Below are 20,662 nucleotides of genomic sequence, written 5' to 3' on the forward strand. Positions count from 1 at the left end.
TTGGCAGGCGGACTCTCAACCACTGAGCCACCAGGGAAGCCCCAGAAAATATTTTTTAAATTAACCTTTTCAACTTAACTAAGGAGGACTTCCCTGGCAGTCCAGTGGTTAAGATTCCATGCTTCCAGGACTTCCCTGGTGGTCCAGTGGTTGAGAATCTGTCTTGCAATGCAGGGGACCCCTGATCAGGGAACTAAAATCCCACATGCTGCGGAGCATGCGTTTTACTCTGTGGCATATATTTACACTCTAAATTAGACAAAATTAAAATTTACTTTGCCTTTGAACATTTTCATAATACCTCAAGAAAAACACAAAAATGGTATTGTGGGATTGGGGTCTGCTGTATTAATAGTTATTTACTTTAAAAATCCACTTATCTATCAGCATTAGATTCATTAAATCAATAAATAAATACTGACTGACTATTACAGGTACTTTTATTTGCATCTACACACATTAAATATAACAGACTTTCTAGTATGTTAGCATTACTTTAATAATTACATTTTCAAATACTAGTGGTAATCATGCTTATTACTCATCATTTACATTTATCAACATGTCTATACGCCAGTCTAAAAATAGCAGTTGCTTTACAGAGAAATTGTTAACACTGAGAACAGTAGCTTGTCATTTATCCATTATATATTTAAAAAAAACCCCACAATATTCTGACATATGAGTCTATTTCAGACATACAAAATATTACTCATCCTAGAAGCCACTTAACAACATCCTTAGGGCAAATGTGTATATTTGAAGACCTGGTTACATCAGAAGATCATCAATCTCTGAATATGTTCTTTTGGCAATTGAGATCATCTCCTGTTACTGATTCTCAGCTTTACGCTTCAGGGAATTTATGATAGGTTGTTTTTTGTTCAGGGCTCCCTATAATATTCTACCTGCCCTGGACTAAGGCAAGTCCCAGTTAGTGGACTACAAGGCCCTAGGACAAAAATCCCTTTTTCCAGTAGCATACTATTACTATTTTTATGAATCTATCATTTTCATAGTTTTAAAAAATTTAATCTGAAGGTGTAACCTCAGGCTTTAAAGTAATGAAGATAGTAAATGAATAAATAAAATATTCTCAATACCCATCTCTGATACCTCATCAAAAGGAAGAAATGGAACTTCAGACAGAAGAATCCAAACTTCAATAATATAAAAAAATAACTGACCAACCTAAAATAAATATTTATGGGTATCTAAATTGAATGAATCAAAGGGCAAAAACTGGGCCATCTCTATTCTATGAAACTGATTCAGAATTTCATAAATGAAGAAGTTAGAGATAAAAATAAAATGCAAAGCAATGTCAGACAAAAGCTAGCTCTACAGGAAGGACTTTCAGGCGTTTCCCTCTTCTAAGCATTCACTAATAATTTTTACTACTCATTATTAACAATCAATATCCATGTTGAATATTCATCTCATTGTTTCCTTTTATTTAGAGTAGTTTAATGTTAAACATGATAAAAAAAAAACTTACACCTTGTTTCTTCATTCTAGTCATTGTAGTCTTTATTGGCCAGTGAGTTAATTTAGAACCTTACAAAATACATTTTGTAAATTTACTTATTTATTTATTTTTGGCTGTGTTGGGTCTTTTTGCTACACGCGGGCTTTTCTCCAGTTGTGGTGAGTGTGGGCTACTCTTCATTGAGGTACACAGGCTTCTCATTGCGGTGGCTTCTCTTGTTGTGGAGCACGGGCTCTAGGCACACGGGCTCAGTAGTTGTGGCTCACAGGCTCTAGAGCGCAGGCTCAGTAGCTGTGGTACACGGGCTTAGCTGCTCCGTGGCATGTGGGATCTTTCCGGAACAGGGCTCAAAACCGTGTCCCCTGCATTGGCAGGTGGGTTCTCAACCACTGTGCCACCAGGCAAGCCCACAAAATATTTTTAAAGTTTAGTAGTTATTTTGCAATAATATTCACATGAGTTTTAAAGGTTAATGACTAATTTTCCTCAAAAAATTGTCTAACATGAATATAGAGCCTTTGCTCCCACTTCCATTCTCAAACTATTGTTTTATTTATGTAAATAAGGCTTTGATAAGACTTTCCACAATAAGCTCATATTTGTTAAAGCATTTAACATGTTAAATCATGTTTTTCACTAGTGTTAAATGATATCTTAATTTCTCTAAGAAAAGTCTTCAGTTAAATCCAAAAAGTCCTAAGTTGATAAAGTGAAGTATTAGCACCAACATTCACTTATAGAAATTAGTGTTATGGACTTCCCTGGTGTCACAGTGATTAAGAATTCGCCTGCCAATGCAGGAGACACGGGTTTGAGCCATGGTCGGGGAAGATCCCACATGCCGCGGAGCAACGAAGCCTGTGTGCCACAACTACTGAGCCTGCACTCTAGAGCCCACGAGCCACAACTACTGAGCCTGCATGCCACAACTACTGAAGCCCGTGTGCCTAGAGCCTGTACTCTGCAAAAAGAGAAGCCATTGCAGTGAGAAGCCCGTGCACCACAACAGAGTAGTCCCTGCTCGCCACAACTAGAGAAAGCCCGTGTGCAGCAACGAAGACCCAACACAGCCATAAATAAATAAATAAAAATTAAAAAAAAAAGAAATTAGTGTTACGTATAATAAGATATTCAAGAACCAGTGTTGATTATGTTGGCTCCTGTTGAAAATATTCACTTACATTTATAAGATTTTAAATTGAAGCAATGAATTTCTCTTGGTCACTGGTAAAGAAAAGATCTTGTTCAAAAATTGCCACAGTCTTGTTATTTCACAAACTCAGAAATGTCACAAGCAAATCATATAAACTACTCTCAACAATAAATGTCTTATCTAATGATTAACCTATAAGAACTCCTGCTCCCCAAAACCAGAACTAAGTTACCCCAATATATTTAGTAGATTTCTGAATATCATCTCACTCTTTCAAGTATCATTTTAAATTATATTTTAAAAATTCAAAAAAGACATAGTTTATGATTTTCACAAATTACTTCACTTATATGTTCCATTATATTTCACTTTGATTTTTAAAATCCTGTTTATTAAAGGTTTAAACTCACAGGCATAAAAATCATGAATCCAGCTACCCTTCTACAGTCAAGACTGCCGGTTCTGGTTAGAACAAAGAAGTGAGTTGACTTTGCACTTCATACATGGCCAATTTTTTAAAAAATCTTTTTAAAGCAACTATTAGTAGAGGCATTCTTTCAAATAAATAGGAAAGGTGATATACAGATATGGATCAGGCTTTAAATTCTAAAGAGAATTCAGAGGTCCCCTGGCTCAGTCTTCTACACAATGCAGGACTCCTTTCTATAATATTAGAGGCTAGGTTATAAACTGGTGGCCTAAGGACCATTTGAACCCATACACATGGTTTATTTGGCCTGCACAGTTTGTTTGTTTTTCAATTAAACCCACCTGGAGCTGCATTTCTACTATCCCTTTGTATGAGCCATTCCCTCTCCACTTCTCCACAGCTCCCACCACTTCCCATCACCCCACTTCACTCATTCATCATCTGCCTGGTGCTTTAAGCATCTGAACATTTCCATCAGTGACTACTGTTATGGAGAAAGGGTTATCTACTCTGTGGCTGAACATCTCCATGAAAGGGAAGGGAACTCACAACTTTGCAAGTTGACCAATTTCACTATAGGCAACTCTAAACAGTAGAGAGACTTGTCTAGAATAATTTCCAGACACAAACTAATTCTATCCTCAGAAACAAAATGAGTCTACTCTGTCTTCCACAGGAAAGCCTTCTAGATATCTTAAGACAACTAACCTTCCTAGGTCTTCAGAGCTCCCAAATAGTCCTCATAATAATATATTTTCAAGCCCACCCATGGCATGCTTCTTTGAATGGATAAACCCTACTTATGATTTATTTTCAGCTATTATTTATGGATTCATTCATTATGCATTCTAGCTATCAATGTTGCTCTTCACATGTAATAATGTAATATTTCCTTTAGATCAGTGATTTTTAAACTTTCTGGTCTCAATACTCCTTTATACTTTTAAAATTCATTGAGGATTCCAAGGAACTTTTGTTTGAGAGTTATATATATGGATATTTACTATATTAGAAATTAAAATTGAATTTTTAAAAAAATTTGTTAATTCACTTTAAAAATACATAGTAATATAACAGCAAATTTCTATGAAAAATAAATGTTTTCCAAAATAACATAAATGAGTAAGTAAAGCAGTATTGTTTTACATTTTGCAAATATTTTTAATGTCTGACTCAATTAAAAACAGCTGGATTCCTATAACTATTTCTGCATTCATTCTGTTGCAATATCACACATAGGTAGCCTCTGGAAAACTCGGGGAGAATGGAAGTAAATAATACTTTAATATTGTTAAATAGTTTTGACCTTGTGGACCCCTTGAAAGGGGTCCCTCCAGGGGCCCCTCTTTCAGGGACCCTCCAGGGGTCCCCAGACAATATTTGGAATCCATTTATAAATGCTTTCATTAGTGTAGCTTAGGTTCCAGTTATTTTCTCTAGCATCCATGGCATTCTTTTCACTTATCTTGAGCTTATGGTCAACTAAAATCACTCGCTCTTTCTCAAACAAATTTCCGTCATGTCAATGCAGACCTTATACATAAATTTCCCTACAGCTGCCATTTTGTTGGCTTCAGATTACCCTTTGGTAGTAGACGCTGTTGGTGCCCTACCCAGGTCCCCTTAAGGCCGGTGTAATTGTTGGCTGATAACACACAGCAGCCCCCTTCTCTGAAGAATTTCTCAGTAATACTGGAGCCATCTTGCTTGGGAAGCTATGTCTATCTCTACGTCAGCCAGTGACTGACTGACAAACCAATAACTTACAGAGTACAAAAGGTCAGCCTCAAGGACACAAAGTAGGACTAATTCTGAGTATCCGTACTCCGGAGCTTCAAGAAGATCAGACTAAAGTTAGTCTCTAGTGAGACCATAATCTTCCTTAGCTTTTATCCCTTGTTCTGTCCTGCTTCTGGCACTCTTTTTCTCCTAAGAACACATCCCTAATAAGTCATTTTAACAGGAATCTCCATATCAGGCTCAACCTAAGACATTTTTTATCTCATCAAGATTATTGCAATATCAACTCTACCATACATCATATTAGCTAACCATCTCAGCTGTACACCATCTCAAATATGCTAAGAATTGTATTATAAAGTACTGCAGTGGTTTCTCAAAGTGTGGTGGTCCCTGTACCAGCAGCATCAGCATAACATGGGAACTTAGAATTGCAAATTCTCAGGCCCCAGTCCAAACCTACTGAATCACAAACTCCATCACAGAGATGTGCTGTAAGTAACCAATCCACCACTGTTGAACATTTTAGTTTCTATTTTTCCTATTATAAATAACGGTAAAATGAATATACTTGCATGTAAAACTTTGTGTACATTTCTGATTATTTTATAAGTATTTGTCTGCAATTTACTTTGATGTAAAAGTGCTGCATCAAAAAAGAAGATGTATTGATACATGAATCAGGAATGGATATGTAATACAGCAAGCACAGCAAAATGTTAATGGTAGAATCCAGGTGATGAGTACATGGATGTTCATTGCAAAATTCTTTCAACTTTTTCATATGTGTTTGAAATTTGTTGGGAAATGTTGAAAATAAAAAATGTTGAAAAAATATATTTTATGAAGCTAAATTCCTAGAATTGGAATAGACTGTTCATAGTATGTGCACGTCTTCAAACTTTGTAAAGTTAAAACATCAACCAGAAAGTGTCAGTTCCCTCACACTGTCAACACCACTTTTTAGTGCTTTTCAAATGTCTGACAACTTGTTAGGCAAAAACTAGTAATTTATCTCTTAAATCATCATCTCCATGTGTATTTTTTAAAGCTAATATATAATGAACTGAAAAGCTTCCCAACATGCTTGGCTTCAGATAGGATGTTGGTTACTTGAACCAGGAAACAGTAATCAAGATTTGAACACCTACTCGGGGGCACTTACCTTATTACCTACCCTCAGGAATAACTTGCAAGCTAAACTGTACAGGCGAGAGTTACTTCCAGGCCAGCATCATACACAGTCAGAGGGGGTTAGTGCTGGACTGTCCAAGGGAACTGATTTAACAGGTCCTAAGAAAGGACTCTTACTTCACAAAAAAGTCTCCTTTCCCATTTTACCAGGATACTCAGAATTCTAAGCATTAGAGTTCTTTCTTTATGTTAAAGCAATTAGATTCCCACTGATTCAATTTTCTTTTTTTTTCTTTTGCGGTATGCAGGCCTCTCACTGTTGTGGCCTCTCCCGTTGCAGAGCACAGCCTCCGGACGCACAGGCTCAGCGGCCATGACTCACGGGCTCAGCCGCTCCGCAGCATGTAGGATCCTCCCCGACAGGGGCACGAACCCGTGTCCCCTGCATCGGCAGGCGGACTCTCAACCACTGAGCCACCAGGGAAGCCCCTCAATTTTAAAATTCAAGTATTTTACTTCAATATGGGTTCCACGTAATTATGGTGCATCCATAGGATGGAATGCAATGGAGATATTAAAAAAGAACTATGGATATCTACATCTACTGACATGAAAAGATATCCATGCTATGCTTGTTCATTGCAGAACACAAGTATGTATGTGTGTGTATGACAGAAATATGTATAAGGATACTTACTAAAATATTAATAGTGGTTACCTCCAGTTGAAGGACATATGGGAGTTTTTTTACTCTTTTAATATATTTGTCTACTGTTTATTTTTACAATAGATATATAAAAAATTTTATTAACAATATAAAGTACAATAAGGCTATTTGCATTTTGATAAAAAGAACATTGAAAATATCCCAGAAAACCATTAAGCCGTTATTAGCACCTTATTAAATTTTAATTTAGCAAGATTTTCAAGTCAAGGTTAAAGTTGCCTAAGGAATGAGACCCGGATCCAGCATATTTTAAAGGACATAGGAGAAAAATTAAAGGCAGACTAGGTAAAGAGGTCTCCATCCATGTATTAAGCAGCTGAGGTATAGGTCTGTATTATCCTGGTGGGATTTTACTGGGAAAAAATCAACAGGCAACAGAAGGCATCTGTGGTCTTTAGATGCAAGAGAAACCAAAAGGGTGAAGGCTTACTACAATCTGTATAGACCCGGAGTGAATCTTAACTTTACCACAGTTCCTGCTCTCAATATTATCGAAAATAACCTCCTACAAATGATGTTCACTTCTCCCCCTACAGCAGGTCCAGGATCTGATGGCAGTTAATTTTTAAAATATATTATTTATCAGATTTAAATTTTTACTTTATACTTTACAAAGACTGAAAAGGAAAACATGACATGTTAAATCACTCACCTCCATGGGAAGACATGTTTGTACACGGGCAGATGTTCCTCGATGTGACACTGCAGTCCCATTTTTAATTTGAAACTGTGTTTTGCACATGTAGCCATCAGAACAGTCCTGTGTTCCATCACCAAACAATACATAAGAAAATGCCAATTATTGTAAGAACTCATCATTCTAAGATCTACAGCATCTCGTAAGTTCCAAACCGAGCAATGAAAAACTAAGTATATTAAATGAGATAATACGGATAAAGAAATTTATCCAATACCCCTGTACATAGTAGGTAATCAATAAATAGAAAATTTAATCCCCTACTTTTCATACCTATTAATGATGTTTCCTCTTCTCTTAGATTAAATCCCTTTTATTCCCCAAGCATTTCAAAGCATAGAATTCATAGAACACAATGGGTTGGCAGCTGTTTAAAAATATCTAAACTTATAGAAATATCTTGTCACATAATTAATACTGATGTTCATGGCATATACAGAAATAGAAATTTTAGGAGGACATGCATCTTGAAGCTAGAAGGGACCCTCTATTTCAATTTCTTGTTCAAGGGAAGATCTCTATTAAAAGGTCCCAGAGAGGTAATCATTCAGCACCTTCCTAAGCACTTCCAGGAGCCTGCACTTCACTCCCTTACATGACTACCACCTCCATTTTGGCATATGACACATTGTTCATTGAGAAAGTTTAGTTCTACATTGCACTAAAATATTTCCCTTTAACCTTAATTCACTGGTTCTAGTTCTGCCCTCTAGAGTCTAAACTCTTTTCCACAGAGCCATTATTCAAAGAGTTGAAGACAATTACCACCATTTTCAAATGTTTGTTGTAAGATATGATTTCGAAGCCCTTCACCAGTTGCATTTCTCTTCTGTTTTTTATACTTGCTGTTAAATACACTAATGGATGATGTTCATCTAATTGTGGTAAGTTTCATTTTTTTTAAGGCAAAACTTGTTTGAACTTAATGAAGTTGTGTAAAAATGTAATAACTTGTCATGCACAAACATACTCACATATCAATGAATATTATTAATTCTCCACCAAAATGTCACACTAACATTCATATTTTAACAGAATTAAAATAATTATAATTAAGAAAAACATGGTTACTTAATTTGACGTAGTAAAAAAAAAAAAAAAATACAAAATAGCATCCAAACTAAAAAATTCATAATTTACTTAAATACTTTTACTAAGATTAAAATACCTAGTTTTTAACTATAAAATAAGACAATTTTAGAGTGTTTGTGAGCTATTTAATATTGAGTATTTTTAAAAATTTGTGTCATGACAACTATGTAAGAGCATTTGATATTAGGTAACTATCCTGGGTTGAATTGTATCCTCCCAAATTTCATGTCCACCGGGAACTTTGTTGGTGACCTTATTTGGAAATAGGGTCTGTGCAGATGTAATCAAGTTAATATGAGATCATACTGGAATAGACTAGACCCTAAATCCAATATGACTAGTGTAGTTATAAGAAGAGGGACATTTGGCTACTACAAGCCAAAGAATGCCAAGGATTGCCATCAACTACCCAGAAGCTAGAAAAGGCACAGGAAGATTCTTCTCTAGAGACTTTGGAGGGAGCATGGCCCTGCTGACACCCTGATTTCCAACTTCCAACTTCCAGAATTGTGAGAGAATAAACTTCTGTGTTTTAAGCCACGCAGTTTGTGGTACATTGTTATGGCAGCCCTAGGAAACTAATACAGAAACTATATTTTCTGAGAAATCTGGTGGCACCTTTTTAATACCTCCCAGTTAGTTAGGCTGTCATCCCGCCAGGACTCACACAGGGGCCGCCCTGCTGTCTGGTCATGATCAACACTAGTTCTGATTGACTGCAGCCAACTCATTCAGACTGGTTGATGCCACTACCATAGGTTGTTAAATATTTTGAATATCCTTCCTGCCTGTAAAGTAAGCTATTAGGCATCGAATACTATCATCTTTTATTATTTCACTAAAGTTCTACATTTTGTAGATGGAATTATTGTTTTAAATTCTAGTGAAAGCTATTCTCGTTTCTACTAGATTTGAACCAGAAAGATAAAACCCTGGCAGTGTTGGCAGCCATCATGTGATTAAATGGAGTCTGAGAATAAAGCCAATGTAGAGGAAAGCAAGGCCATAATATGCAGAGACCAGATCCTGATTACACTATTTATACCAATCATACCTGAAGCTAGCTCTACCCTCAAATTTTTCAATTACATGGACCCCAAAAGTCCCTTCTTTGCTTCACCCAACTTAAGTTGGATTTTCTGTCACTTGTAACCAAAATAATCTTTTTATAAAGTGACCTATATTGCATTTAGTAGTTTAAAATGAGACTTTCTACTGTATTATATTATCACTCTCATTATGATAATCAATACCTGATTATATAAAAGATTTACCAAATACAATAAAACCATAATAGTATGTGTTTCTGAGAAAAAGTACTCACAGTCTGCAATTTAAAAATAATCTAGCGACTTTGTAGCCAGCAACTTTGCTAAGTTTGTTTATAGACTATTTTTGATTTTATAATTATAATATTTGTATCATCCATTAATAAAGATGTTTTCAGGGCTTCCCTGGTGGCGCAGTTGAGAGTCCGCCTGCCGATGCAGGGGACGTGGGTTCGTGCCCCAGTCCGGGAAGATCCCACATACCGCGGAGCGGCTGGGCCCGTGAGCCATGGCCGCTGAGCCTGCGTGTCCGCAGCCTGTGCTCCGCAACGGGAGAGGCCACAACAGTGAGAGGCCCGCGTACCGCAAAAAAAAAAAAAAAAAAAAAAAAAGATGGTTTCACTTCTTTTCCAAAAAAAAATTTAAAAAAATAAAAATAATCTAGCAACAGAGAAAAAAAAATCATAGGATATTCAGAGAAAAGTCAGAGCTAAACTGTGTGTACTGAGTATAATTCATCAAATGAGGATAAATGTTCTATTTCATATTTTCTATACCTGAGTGCTGGTCATACAACCTCTTCCTAAGGGAAGCTACAATTTAGTAAAACTAATTACAATGCAAAATACACCTCCTTTGACATCAAAGAGGTGAGTCAGAAATTCCTGTATACCTATGTTATAAAATCTAAATAAATTATCTGGTATCTTTTAAGATAGAGACATTATTTTCAGTATTATTTATAATTTAAGCCATTTAAATCTCTGTTTTAGGCAATTTCTGATACTATTTATTAGTGTCTATAGGGAGGTGCAAAAGAGTTTTTGACTCAGCCTATATTTGGTCATGGTGATTTTCTTTTCAGTATCAATCTCTTAATAGTCAAGATTAGCCTTGAAAAATTAAATATAGAAAAAGGAGAGTTTTATAGCATTTCAAACATTTACTTCCACATAAGTAGGCCTTTCTCCCACATCATTTTAATTTAAGGCAGAAAAAGTTTTATTCTTCGCTGTTGAAGGATGCTTTTTTAGAGACAACAAACATAAAGGTATGAAAACTGCCCTCTGAACCGGCACTACAGTAAATCAAGGCCAGTAAACAAAGTTGAACTCAAACCTCCCCCTGAAAATTCCAGTGGACATTCTGCTCTAGCTTCCCTGCATTCTTTTTCTACTTACAATTTAACATTAACCTCCTTTAATTTTTTAACATTGATTAGTTTTACTTCCTCCAGTTGATCCTAAGATCAGGGCCTAGTCCCCATCCCTAGAGAAAGAAAGGCTGCAAAGGGAAGCCAGGGTCCTTACTCTAGAATCTAGACTGTCCTCCACATAAAAACCTCATCCCCACAGAGTCTGAAAACACCCCGGACCTGCATGGGAGGAGGTGGAACAAAAGGAACCTTACAGCTTACCCAGTTCAACCCTCCTGCTTTAGCGATAAGAAGGTGAAGGACTGAAGCACTTTTAAGCTGTCTTACAGCTAATTAGGGGCAGAGCTAGAAGTAGAAGGCAAGCCTCTTGGCCTGTGTTCTTTCTACTACACTAAGCAAGTTCTGCCAGAGAGCAGGATCATGGTAGAAAGATCTTTACTTATGCTCGCGGACTGGTATACGCCAGGCTCTGCACATGGAATAACAAGCTCAAGCCACTCAAAGTGCGGTCTGGGGACCAGCAGCCTCAGGGTCACCTGGGAGCTTGTTAGACATGCAGAATCCCAAGTCCCACTTCAGACCTTCTGAATTGGAATCTGTATTTAACAGGATCCCAGGTGATTTGTGTGCACATTTGGAAGCACTGAGGCAGGGAGCACTGCAATCCCTGCGGGACAGCAAACTGACTGCATTAAACAGTGGTTCTCAGCCCTAGCTGCACATCTGAATCATCTGAGGAGTTTTCAAAATGCTGTTGCTGGGGTCCACCCTCAGACTGGTGAAGTAAGAATCTTCCCAGTAGCCTCTAATGAAAAGCCAGGGTAGAGAACCACTGCACTAAATTCACTGGAGTCCCCTTCTGAACTCTGAGAACAGAGCCAACCACAGACTCTGCAGCTGCCTCTGCATAAAAGGCCACAAACAGCTCCCAACTTTCAGGAATTCCAGGGCTCACTCGGAGCACTCCACATACTAAACTTGCCTCTGTGGATGCTCATCTTGGAGCTTCGACTGTGCTGAGACTGCTTTTTATATGGTCTTCACTACCACCTCAAACCCTACTCTCTGGCAACTTGCCCAGCCTTGACCTGGTCATCTGTAACAGCCAGTAATCTCATAACTTAAAACCTTCCCATGTCCAACTACACTTCTGCCATCAGGACTCCCTGCTGCCCACTGCCACGAAGCAGGTTGCTCCACAATGTCACTGTAGAAGAGAAACTAATAGGAAATGCAGGTGCTGTATGTAACCCAGACACCACTAATAAAAAGAGAACACATCCTCACAGTCAAAACTCCTCAGGTCATCTAGATGGAATGCCCTTCACCTTATGCCAAAACAAGGAATAAAGATTTAAATGAGGAAAACAATACCATAAATGTGTTCACAATGAAAACACTGGAAGATTATAAACTCCTTTATCTATCTATCTATCTATTTATTTATTTATTTTGTGGTACGCGGGCCTCTTACTGCTGTGGCCTCTCCCGTTGCGGAGCACAGACTCCGGACGCGCAGGCTCAGCGGCCATGGCTCATGGGCACAGCCGCTCCGCGGCATGTGGGATCTTCCCGGACCGGGGCACGAACCCGCGTCCCCTGCATCGGCAGGCGGACTCTCAACCACTGCGCCACCAGGGAAGCCCTATCTATTTATTTTTATTTTTTTATTTTTTATTTTTGGCTGTGAGGCTTGCAGCATCTTATTTCCCCGACCAGGGATCAAACCCGTGCCCCCTGCAGTGGAAGCACAGTCTTAACCACTGGACTATCAAGGAATTCCCTAAAAGTTTTTAAAGGATATTTAAAAAGTAAATAAAAATCTTGAAGTCATGTAAAATAATGATAAATTCTACTGCATGGAAAAAATTCTAAACACCATAAACTCAAAAGGCAAATATTACAATGTGAAAAAAAGATCTGTAGCTCAAATCATAGAAAAGGACTAATTTTTTCAATATATAAATAGCTTTAATTTCCTCAGCATATTAATAGTTCTCACAAACCAATAAGAGGAACAGCCCAATAGAAAAATAAGCAAATGATATAAATAGACAGTTCACTAAACAGGAAGTATACATGGATTTTAATCATTTAAAAATATGTTCAATGTTACCCATAAGAAAAATGCAAATTAAAACTATGTGATACCATTTTTTACCTATCAGATTGGCAAAGATCAGAAAGCCAAAGTGAAATACACTCTGTAGACAAAGATGTGGATAAAACAGGCAGGCGCTCTCATACATTGCCAAGGGCAGGGTAGTTTAAATTAGTATAACCTCCCTGTAGAGCAAGTTGACAATAACTATCTAAACTTAAAATGCACATACCTTCCATCCAGAAATGCTACTTCCAGGAATTTATCGTACAGATACAATTGCATATGTAGAAAGTAAAATTCATGCAATGATATGTATTAAAGTATTGTTTTAATAGCACAGTATTGGAAATAACCTAAATGCCCATAGGTGAGGATTGGTTAAATAAATTATAGTATATCCAAATAATAGAATGCTATGCAGTCATAAAAAAGTGACTATAAGTATTCATATGGAATAATAACCAAAATAGATCATTAAGTTAAAAATATGCAGAACAGCATGTATATATGTATATTATCCTACCATTTGTTTAAATATAAACGCATATGCTTGTATACATTGAAGATATCTGAAAGGACACCCAAGACATTGGTATGAGTAATGACCTCTGAGGTTTGGGTAAGGAGGGTGGGAAGGTTAGGAAGGAAACTTACTTTTTTAGTGTACAAACCCTTTTGTGCCTATATACAAAAAACACTTCATGTTAAACAAATACTTCATTGATTGCCTTTTGAACATATGCCTCCAGGCCAGCGCAATGCTGCAATGGATTCCAACGTGAACTTTTCAGGAGAAAATGTTCTGGAGGCCTTATAGAACCCTAGAGAGACAACCAAGTTTTCTAGTGTAGTACTGACTGCATACTAAGGATTTCCTAACAGAACATGTTTAGGTCTGCTTTCCTACAAGCTGTCAAAAGCTATGCCACTCAGACAGTTATGTTATGCCTGCTGGAATCGAGCTACCCAAATAACTATGGGGCTCTTGTAGCTGAATTTTAATAAGCTTTTAACAATCTACTCTAGAAAAACACTGCTGTCTAAAAAATTAGGTGGTTATCTAAGAGCCTCAGCCCTGCTTTGGAATAAAGGATTGCATATAGGATGTAAACTCAAGTTAACTGCCCATAATGATCAGCTGCAGGAAGGGCTTGTCAAGGCCACTGGGGAGGAATTAAGACAAGAGGAAGTTTCTACGTCACTGCTGGCACTGAACAAACAACAGGACCTTCAAGGCCAATGGAACCCTGAGGAACAGGCCAAACCTAAGCCACAGATCTCAAGTGGTTATTCTTTCCTCTGTAAGAGATCAAACCAATACTACCAGTAACTGCCCAGAGCTAATTAATCTTGGGGTCAAAAAAAAAAAAGAAAAACTGCTGCTGAAAAGCAAAGCTTCCACTGGGTAAGTCAGACACTAAACTAATATCTGTTCATTTTTTTAAAGCCTGAAAGTTAGATGGTGTATGAAGGTAACTGTTAAGGATTTAGAGATCCTCCAGAACACAATTTTGAATATATTAAAACGTCTCCTCGTGCCCCAACCCCCACCCAATCTCACTAACCGATACTGCTACACCTTCCCAATATGTTTGTGGATGTTGACCATGGCTGACTCTGATGCCTCTGAGTCAGTATCAAGAGTGACCAGATCCAGTCAAAGTGATTCATGGGTAACTGCCAGCCTTTGACTCAGGCAAAAATTCAAAAGAGCAAAAACTCAAGAAACCAAAAACCCAAAAGTAAAAGTAGGTATATAACATATTTCACCTTTGAAAAAGACCTTGGTCTTCTCCTTGGTCTTGTAGTATTTTGGAGTTTATTAAACATGACACAGCCATTTATTGAATAGTCCACCAATACCTTCTCCATACTTTCTGGGGGAGAGGGTTGGAGATACACCTCAGATAATAATAAATTCCAGCTGAGGGAGCAGCAGCTGTCCTTCTGGGAAAGAATTAAATCTTCTTCTGGATGTGTGGTCGCATCCAACAGAGGCCCATACCCCTTTGCTTCACCATTTGCACAACATAACCCGTTATGATTATTGCCTTTATCTGTGTGACCTAAGGTGTGAATGACTACTGAACACATTGGTTCACTACCTGGGAATTAAACCACAAAACATGGTGACCATTGGTCCTTAATTGGAGGTTCTCTGGCTCTGCCCAGTTTAAAAGAGCTTTTTCTTAGCATGGTCATGGTATGAAACTAAAAGAGAATCTGTGGGATTTTAACTTGAAATATTCTCTCTAAGGCAGCCATGTGTCAGAGGGTTATACGGCCTTCTCTTACAATACTTAGTTCAGCAGTTACTCTTGTTTACATTAGCATACTCATTACAGACTCTTATTAGGTTTAAAGTTCTAATCAACCTATAAACAAAGCACAGAGGACTAATTATAGTTACTGAACAGAATCTAAATATTATAAATCTTGATGATGTAAAAATAGTAATATAATTAATTTAAAAATCAGGGCTTCTCTGGTGGCGCGGTGGTTGAGAGTCCGCCTGCCGATGCAGGGGACACGGGTTCGTGCCCCGGTCCGGGAAGATCCCACATGCCGCGGAGCGGCTGGGCCCGTGAGCCATGGCCGCTGAGCCTGCGCGTCCGGAGCCTGTGCTCCGCAACGGGAGAGGCCACAACAGTGAAAGGCCCGCGTACCGCAAAACAAAAAACAAAACAAAACAAATAAAAATCAGAAGGAGGAACAGAAAGGAATGTGGGATATAGTATAAGTACTCTAAATTCCTCATCTATCACAGCAGGAATCAATAGTTACTATCCAAAAATGAAAAATCAGGAATTAAAAGTATTGATATATTGTTAAAGGTTACAGGGATCACTGTGAGCATAACTGAGTTATTCGTCACCAATAGGGGTTCCTTTAAACAAATTTAAATCATCAATATGATGGAATACTATGTAGCTATCAGTAATAATGAGATAGTTCTATATATGCTCACAAAGAAAGATGTCCATTATGTACTGTTAGGTGGAAAAAGTAAGTTACAAAACAATGATCCCACTTTCGTAAATATGTTATAAATGTACATATATTTACATGTGCATAGAAAATAAACTACAAAATTGAGTCAGAGGAGAGGGAAGGAAATATTTTCATCTGTATTTTATATATCTATATATTATTAGAATTTTTACAATGATCATGTATTGTTTTACCTTGTAAAAGTGATTTAATTAAATATAAAAATCCAATCCATGAAAGAAAAATGTAATACTGTGCTTTCCTTCCACTCTCTGCAATCAATAATACTCTAAGAACCATAAAATGTTCTTGCATACAATATTAACTTTTATTTTCTCTCCTTTTTAAACTTACCCTCTAGTTGCTAAACCAAAATAAGGCCAATACTTCTTTCCTAGGTCACTACCTAATTATGGTATACCTTCACTTTGCTTCTCAAGTGGACATTGTTTTATACCACTTAGGGCCTTCAATTTTCAATTCCATTCAATAAAGACATATTGAAAACCCCAGCACTGTGCTCATTTTAGTTAGTTTTCCTACAATAGTCCAACTCCCTTTCCCTGACAGGACTCTTAGACCTACCCTACCAAGTCCCTCTGCTTTTTACCTCTAACCCCTTCTGACTTCCTAGATGAGCAGTAGAACGCACTGCTCTCCCCTTCCCCAAAGACAGGTCAAAGCACAGCAAGCACCTGCTGTATAAAAAAATAAATAAAATAAAATTCAAAAATTAGAAAAAAAAAAAGCACAGCAAGTGCAGTGACCCCAGGGAATGAAGAGCAGAAGAAAATCAGCCACTTGTTAGCCCAGAAAAGGAGGTTACTGGACCAATTTGATGACCTTATTGGGGAGAGGGGGCGGGGATGAGCACACACGCATACCTGTTGATGTGTACTTGCACAGCCTGCTTATTTCATGCAAATTTTTAAAAAGTGGTTATAGTTTAAATAATGCTAAATCCCTCTCTTTCTTGGAGCCAAAGCATCAAAAGTTAGTTTAGATCACATTGGTTCCATTTTCTTTATTAACACTTTCAACAGATATCTCTACAATGTTGTTTCACTATTAAGCATTTTTGTGGAATTTCATTCTCTTTTCCCTCTTTCACATTTTAATAATTTTTTTTCAGGTTTTCCAAACTGCCCATTTTGATTTTTCAACTTTCAGTTCAAAAATGTGGGACCTCCATGTGTACCCTCATACTTTTTATTATATTGAACAATTTGGTTCTGCTTCCAAGAGCATTCCTACTTATTTGTGCCCAAGGATTGGCCAACAAATGCTATAACTGATTGGAGAGGAGATGGGGGCCTGCTATAGAAAAAAATTTTTTTCTCTCTTTGTTTCTACTTTCAATTTAAGTTTGTAGAGATTTTACCATATTTTGTTTGCTCTAGATGAAATGTTCTCAAAGGTTTATCACTGCTTTTCTAATATCATAGATAAAATAAGAAAACAAAGATGACCCAAGTTCTAGCTTCTCCATCTTGATTTCTAAATTTAAAGTTACTCCAAATCTTATTCCTCTAATAAATAATATTTTTATAAAATTACCTGTTATAAGGGAATTATTCAAGGAAATTAAGAGTATTAAAGTAATTTTGTACTTAATAAAATAAATTGAAAGAAATTCTATAGACAGTAGCAAATTATCAGGGTAGCAAACTGTCACTTTCATTTCAAAGCACTGTCCTTGCAAAGCCATACAAATAATTTATTAAGTTTCCTATTTTTTCATGAAATGAAGGATGCCTGATCTTAAGCAGTTTTACTGAGAAAAGGATCCTGCTGTGTGGGTGGGAAGAAGGAAAGGAAGGTGACAAAGGCCTTCCTGGCATGGGTGCATACAAAATACCGCAAAATGGCTGGCTTAAAACAAAAAAGATTACTCTCACAGGTCTAGATCTGGAAGCTAGAAGTCTGAAATCAAGGTATCAACAGGGCCATGCTCTCTCTTCAGGCTCTAAGGGAGAATCTTTCCTTGTCTCCTGCTAGGTACTGGTTGTTGCCTACTTATAGACACATCATTCCCATTTCTGCCTCTGTATTCATATGCCTTCTTTCCTGTGTGTCTGTATCTCTGTGTCCAGATTTCCCTCTTCTTAGAAGGACATCGGTCAGATTGCATTGAGGACACACGCTAATCCAGTATGGCCTCGTCTTAACTTGATTACATCTGCAAAGACCCTATTTTCAAATAAAGTCACATTCACAGGTTCTGGGTGGACATGAATTTGGGGGGACACTATTCAGCCCAGTACAGGTGAAGAGGCAGGAAGAGGTGGGAGAAAGGCAGTCCCACAGCTCCTGCACCTAACACAGGGGTAGTTGCCCAGAACAGCTGAGGGAGGCCAGTGTTTCAGAAGCTGTTTCAACCTGAAGATACTAGGCCAGATTCTCACGGCTGTTGCGGGAAAACAAAAGGGCTTTGACCAATAACGGGGATGAAAGTACTGACAGCTTTTACAGAAGGCTGCACAGTAGTACACTCACTGTTTTTATGCATGGGACCTGGATAATGTGAGATTGAAGACTTTACTGGAGTCATCCTACGTGCCAAAAAGAGCATTCAATATCCGCTACTTGGATCAAAACCAGAAACGTGGCAGACTCAAACTGCTGGCAAAGAAGAGTGAAGAGGAGGAAGGAGAGAGGGAGGATGTTGTCCACTCAGCCTTTTTTATTGATGTAACAAAAGTTTCCTGACATATTTTCCAGAATTAGTCACAATCTCTGCCCTCATAGTCATTTCCATTCCAAGCCTGTGCGTGTTTAAAGCTCTTATACTGATTCCCTCTCTTTCTGTATCTTCCATCAGAACTCCTGCTTCCCATAGCTTGACATTAGCAGGTTGCCTCTGCATCAAGGCAGGAGTTGTGTGAAAGCCAGGTGGACACAAGAAGGAGGAGAAGCTCACCACCTCACCCCACACTTACGCTACAAATCTTAGAGAGTCTTTCCTCATTTCCATGAATTAATCATGTTCTCGCCATGCTGTGTTCCCAACCATAGGTTTAGAAACAGACCAGCTGAATTGATGGTCATGTATCTAACAGAATCTTAGCTTAAAACCAGTATTCATTAAATTTACATTTCATATAATAAGGCGATAGACTGGTATCCTTCAAGAATTTTTGCATTCGTCTAAGTGTTTCTTTGGTCTTCTAGCCATGATAGAATAACAGAGACTAGATCTACTCTCCCATCTTAAACAACTAGAAAACCAAACAAAAAATATATGAAATTGGGGTTTGAAGATGTTGGACACAGGCAGTGTAGGACAGTGATCTCTGAGGAAAAGGAAATAAACAAGGTAAGCTCTACAAATGTCCCAGCTCACTGCCTGAAGAAAGTTCTCAAAGAAAAAGATTAAAATGGCAAATGATTTCATTGTTTGTTTAAATAATCTAAGAGAATCAACAGAAAAAGCAATAAAATAAGAGAGTTTCAGAGAGTGGCCAGGAAAACGATCAATATATAAAAATCAGTAACTTTACAACTGTAGCAATAATCAGTTAAAATCATAAAGATAAAATACACTATTCCTGGTACGAACACAAATTGTCAAATATCCAGGAAAATACCTATCATTATGTCAAGGAAACTCTATAACTGTACTGTAGGACATGAAAATAATCCCAACAAGCTTTTTATGAAACTTGTAAAATGATTCTAAAATTACTTTTAAAAGAAAATGCATGGGGTAATTAATTTTTAAAAAACAATGAATGATAGGATTATTAGATATCAAAACCAACTAAAGAGCACTAGTAATAATTAAAATCTATGTTATTATGACAGAAAAGAAAAATAGATCAGGGATTAGAGTATGGAGTCTAGAAATAGACACATTTACATGTTGGAATTTAATATATGATAAAAAGAGAATTTGGATCACAGATGGAAGAATGGATGAGTCAATAACGAAATGAAGTCAAGCAGTTCACCATTAAATAAAATAAACAAACTACATTACCACATCTCACAATCTCTAAAATAAATTCCAGATGGATTAAAGCCCTAAACATAAAAAATAAACTAATAAAGGTCTAGAGGAAAATATAAGAGAATATTTTCTTAATTTGAAGTTAGGAAAGAGTTCCTGAGCAAAACACCAACCCAGAAGCCATAAAGCAAAAGACTGGCAGATTTATTAAATATTAAAAAACTCCTGTTTGACAAATGATACTATTAACAAAGTCAAAAGAGAAGTGACAGTCTGGGAAAAAATATTTGCAATACATATAGGAAATGAAGGATTGATAGTCGTAATATATAAGTTACTTCTACAATTCACTATTACAAAGATAAACAACTACAGTAAAAGAGACAAAGGGCATAAACAAGAAATTCCTAGAAGAAATACCAGTGACCAATAAGCATATAAAAATATGCTCAACACCAATGTAATGAGGAAAATGCAAATTGAAACAATATATCATTTTTCATCTTTTAGAATGAAAATTTTTAAAAATCAGTAATATCTCATAGTCTAGAGAGTATGAGAAAATGGGCATACTCATATACTATTTAAGAATATAAATTGCTCCAGTCAGGAGAGAAATTTTGCCTTTCTCTTTCACTCATTTATTCATTCAACAAATATTAGCACTTAGTTCATATAACATGGTGTGCTAGGCCCTAGGAATACAGCAGTGAACCAAACAGACAGAAGTTC

General features: G+C 37.1%; 1 protein-coding gene across 5 annotated transcripts in view; it reads right to left on the bottom strand.

Annotated features, from left to right (window-relative positions):
* The window catches only part of ATG10 (autophagy related 10), a 222,796-nt gene that overhangs the window by 157,578 nt on the left and 44,556 nt on the right, over positions 1-20,662 (bottom strand). For 4 of the 5 annotated variants that reach the window (XM_027100701.1, XM_027100699.1, XM_027100700.1 and 1 more), the window contains exon 3: positions 7,326-7,433. The exons of the other annotated variant lie outside the window; for it this stretch is intronic. In XM_027100701.1, the coding sequence (XP_026956502.1) occupies positions 7,326-7,433 (108 nt within the window). The remainder of the gene's footprint in view (positions 1-7,325; positions 7,434-20,662) is intronic. 5 annotated transcript variants of the gene reach the window in all.

This window comes from Aethalodelphis obliquidens, unplaced genomic scaffold, assembly GCF_003676395.1.
Source record: "Aethalodelphis obliquidens isolate GAN/ISIS:26980383/991018 unplaced genomic scaffold, ASM367639v1 scaffold4, whole genome shotgun sequence".
Classification (NCBI taxonomy): domain Eukaryota; kingdom Metazoa; phylum Chordata; class Mammalia; order Artiodactyla; family Delphinidae; genus Aethalodelphis; species Aethalodelphis obliquidens.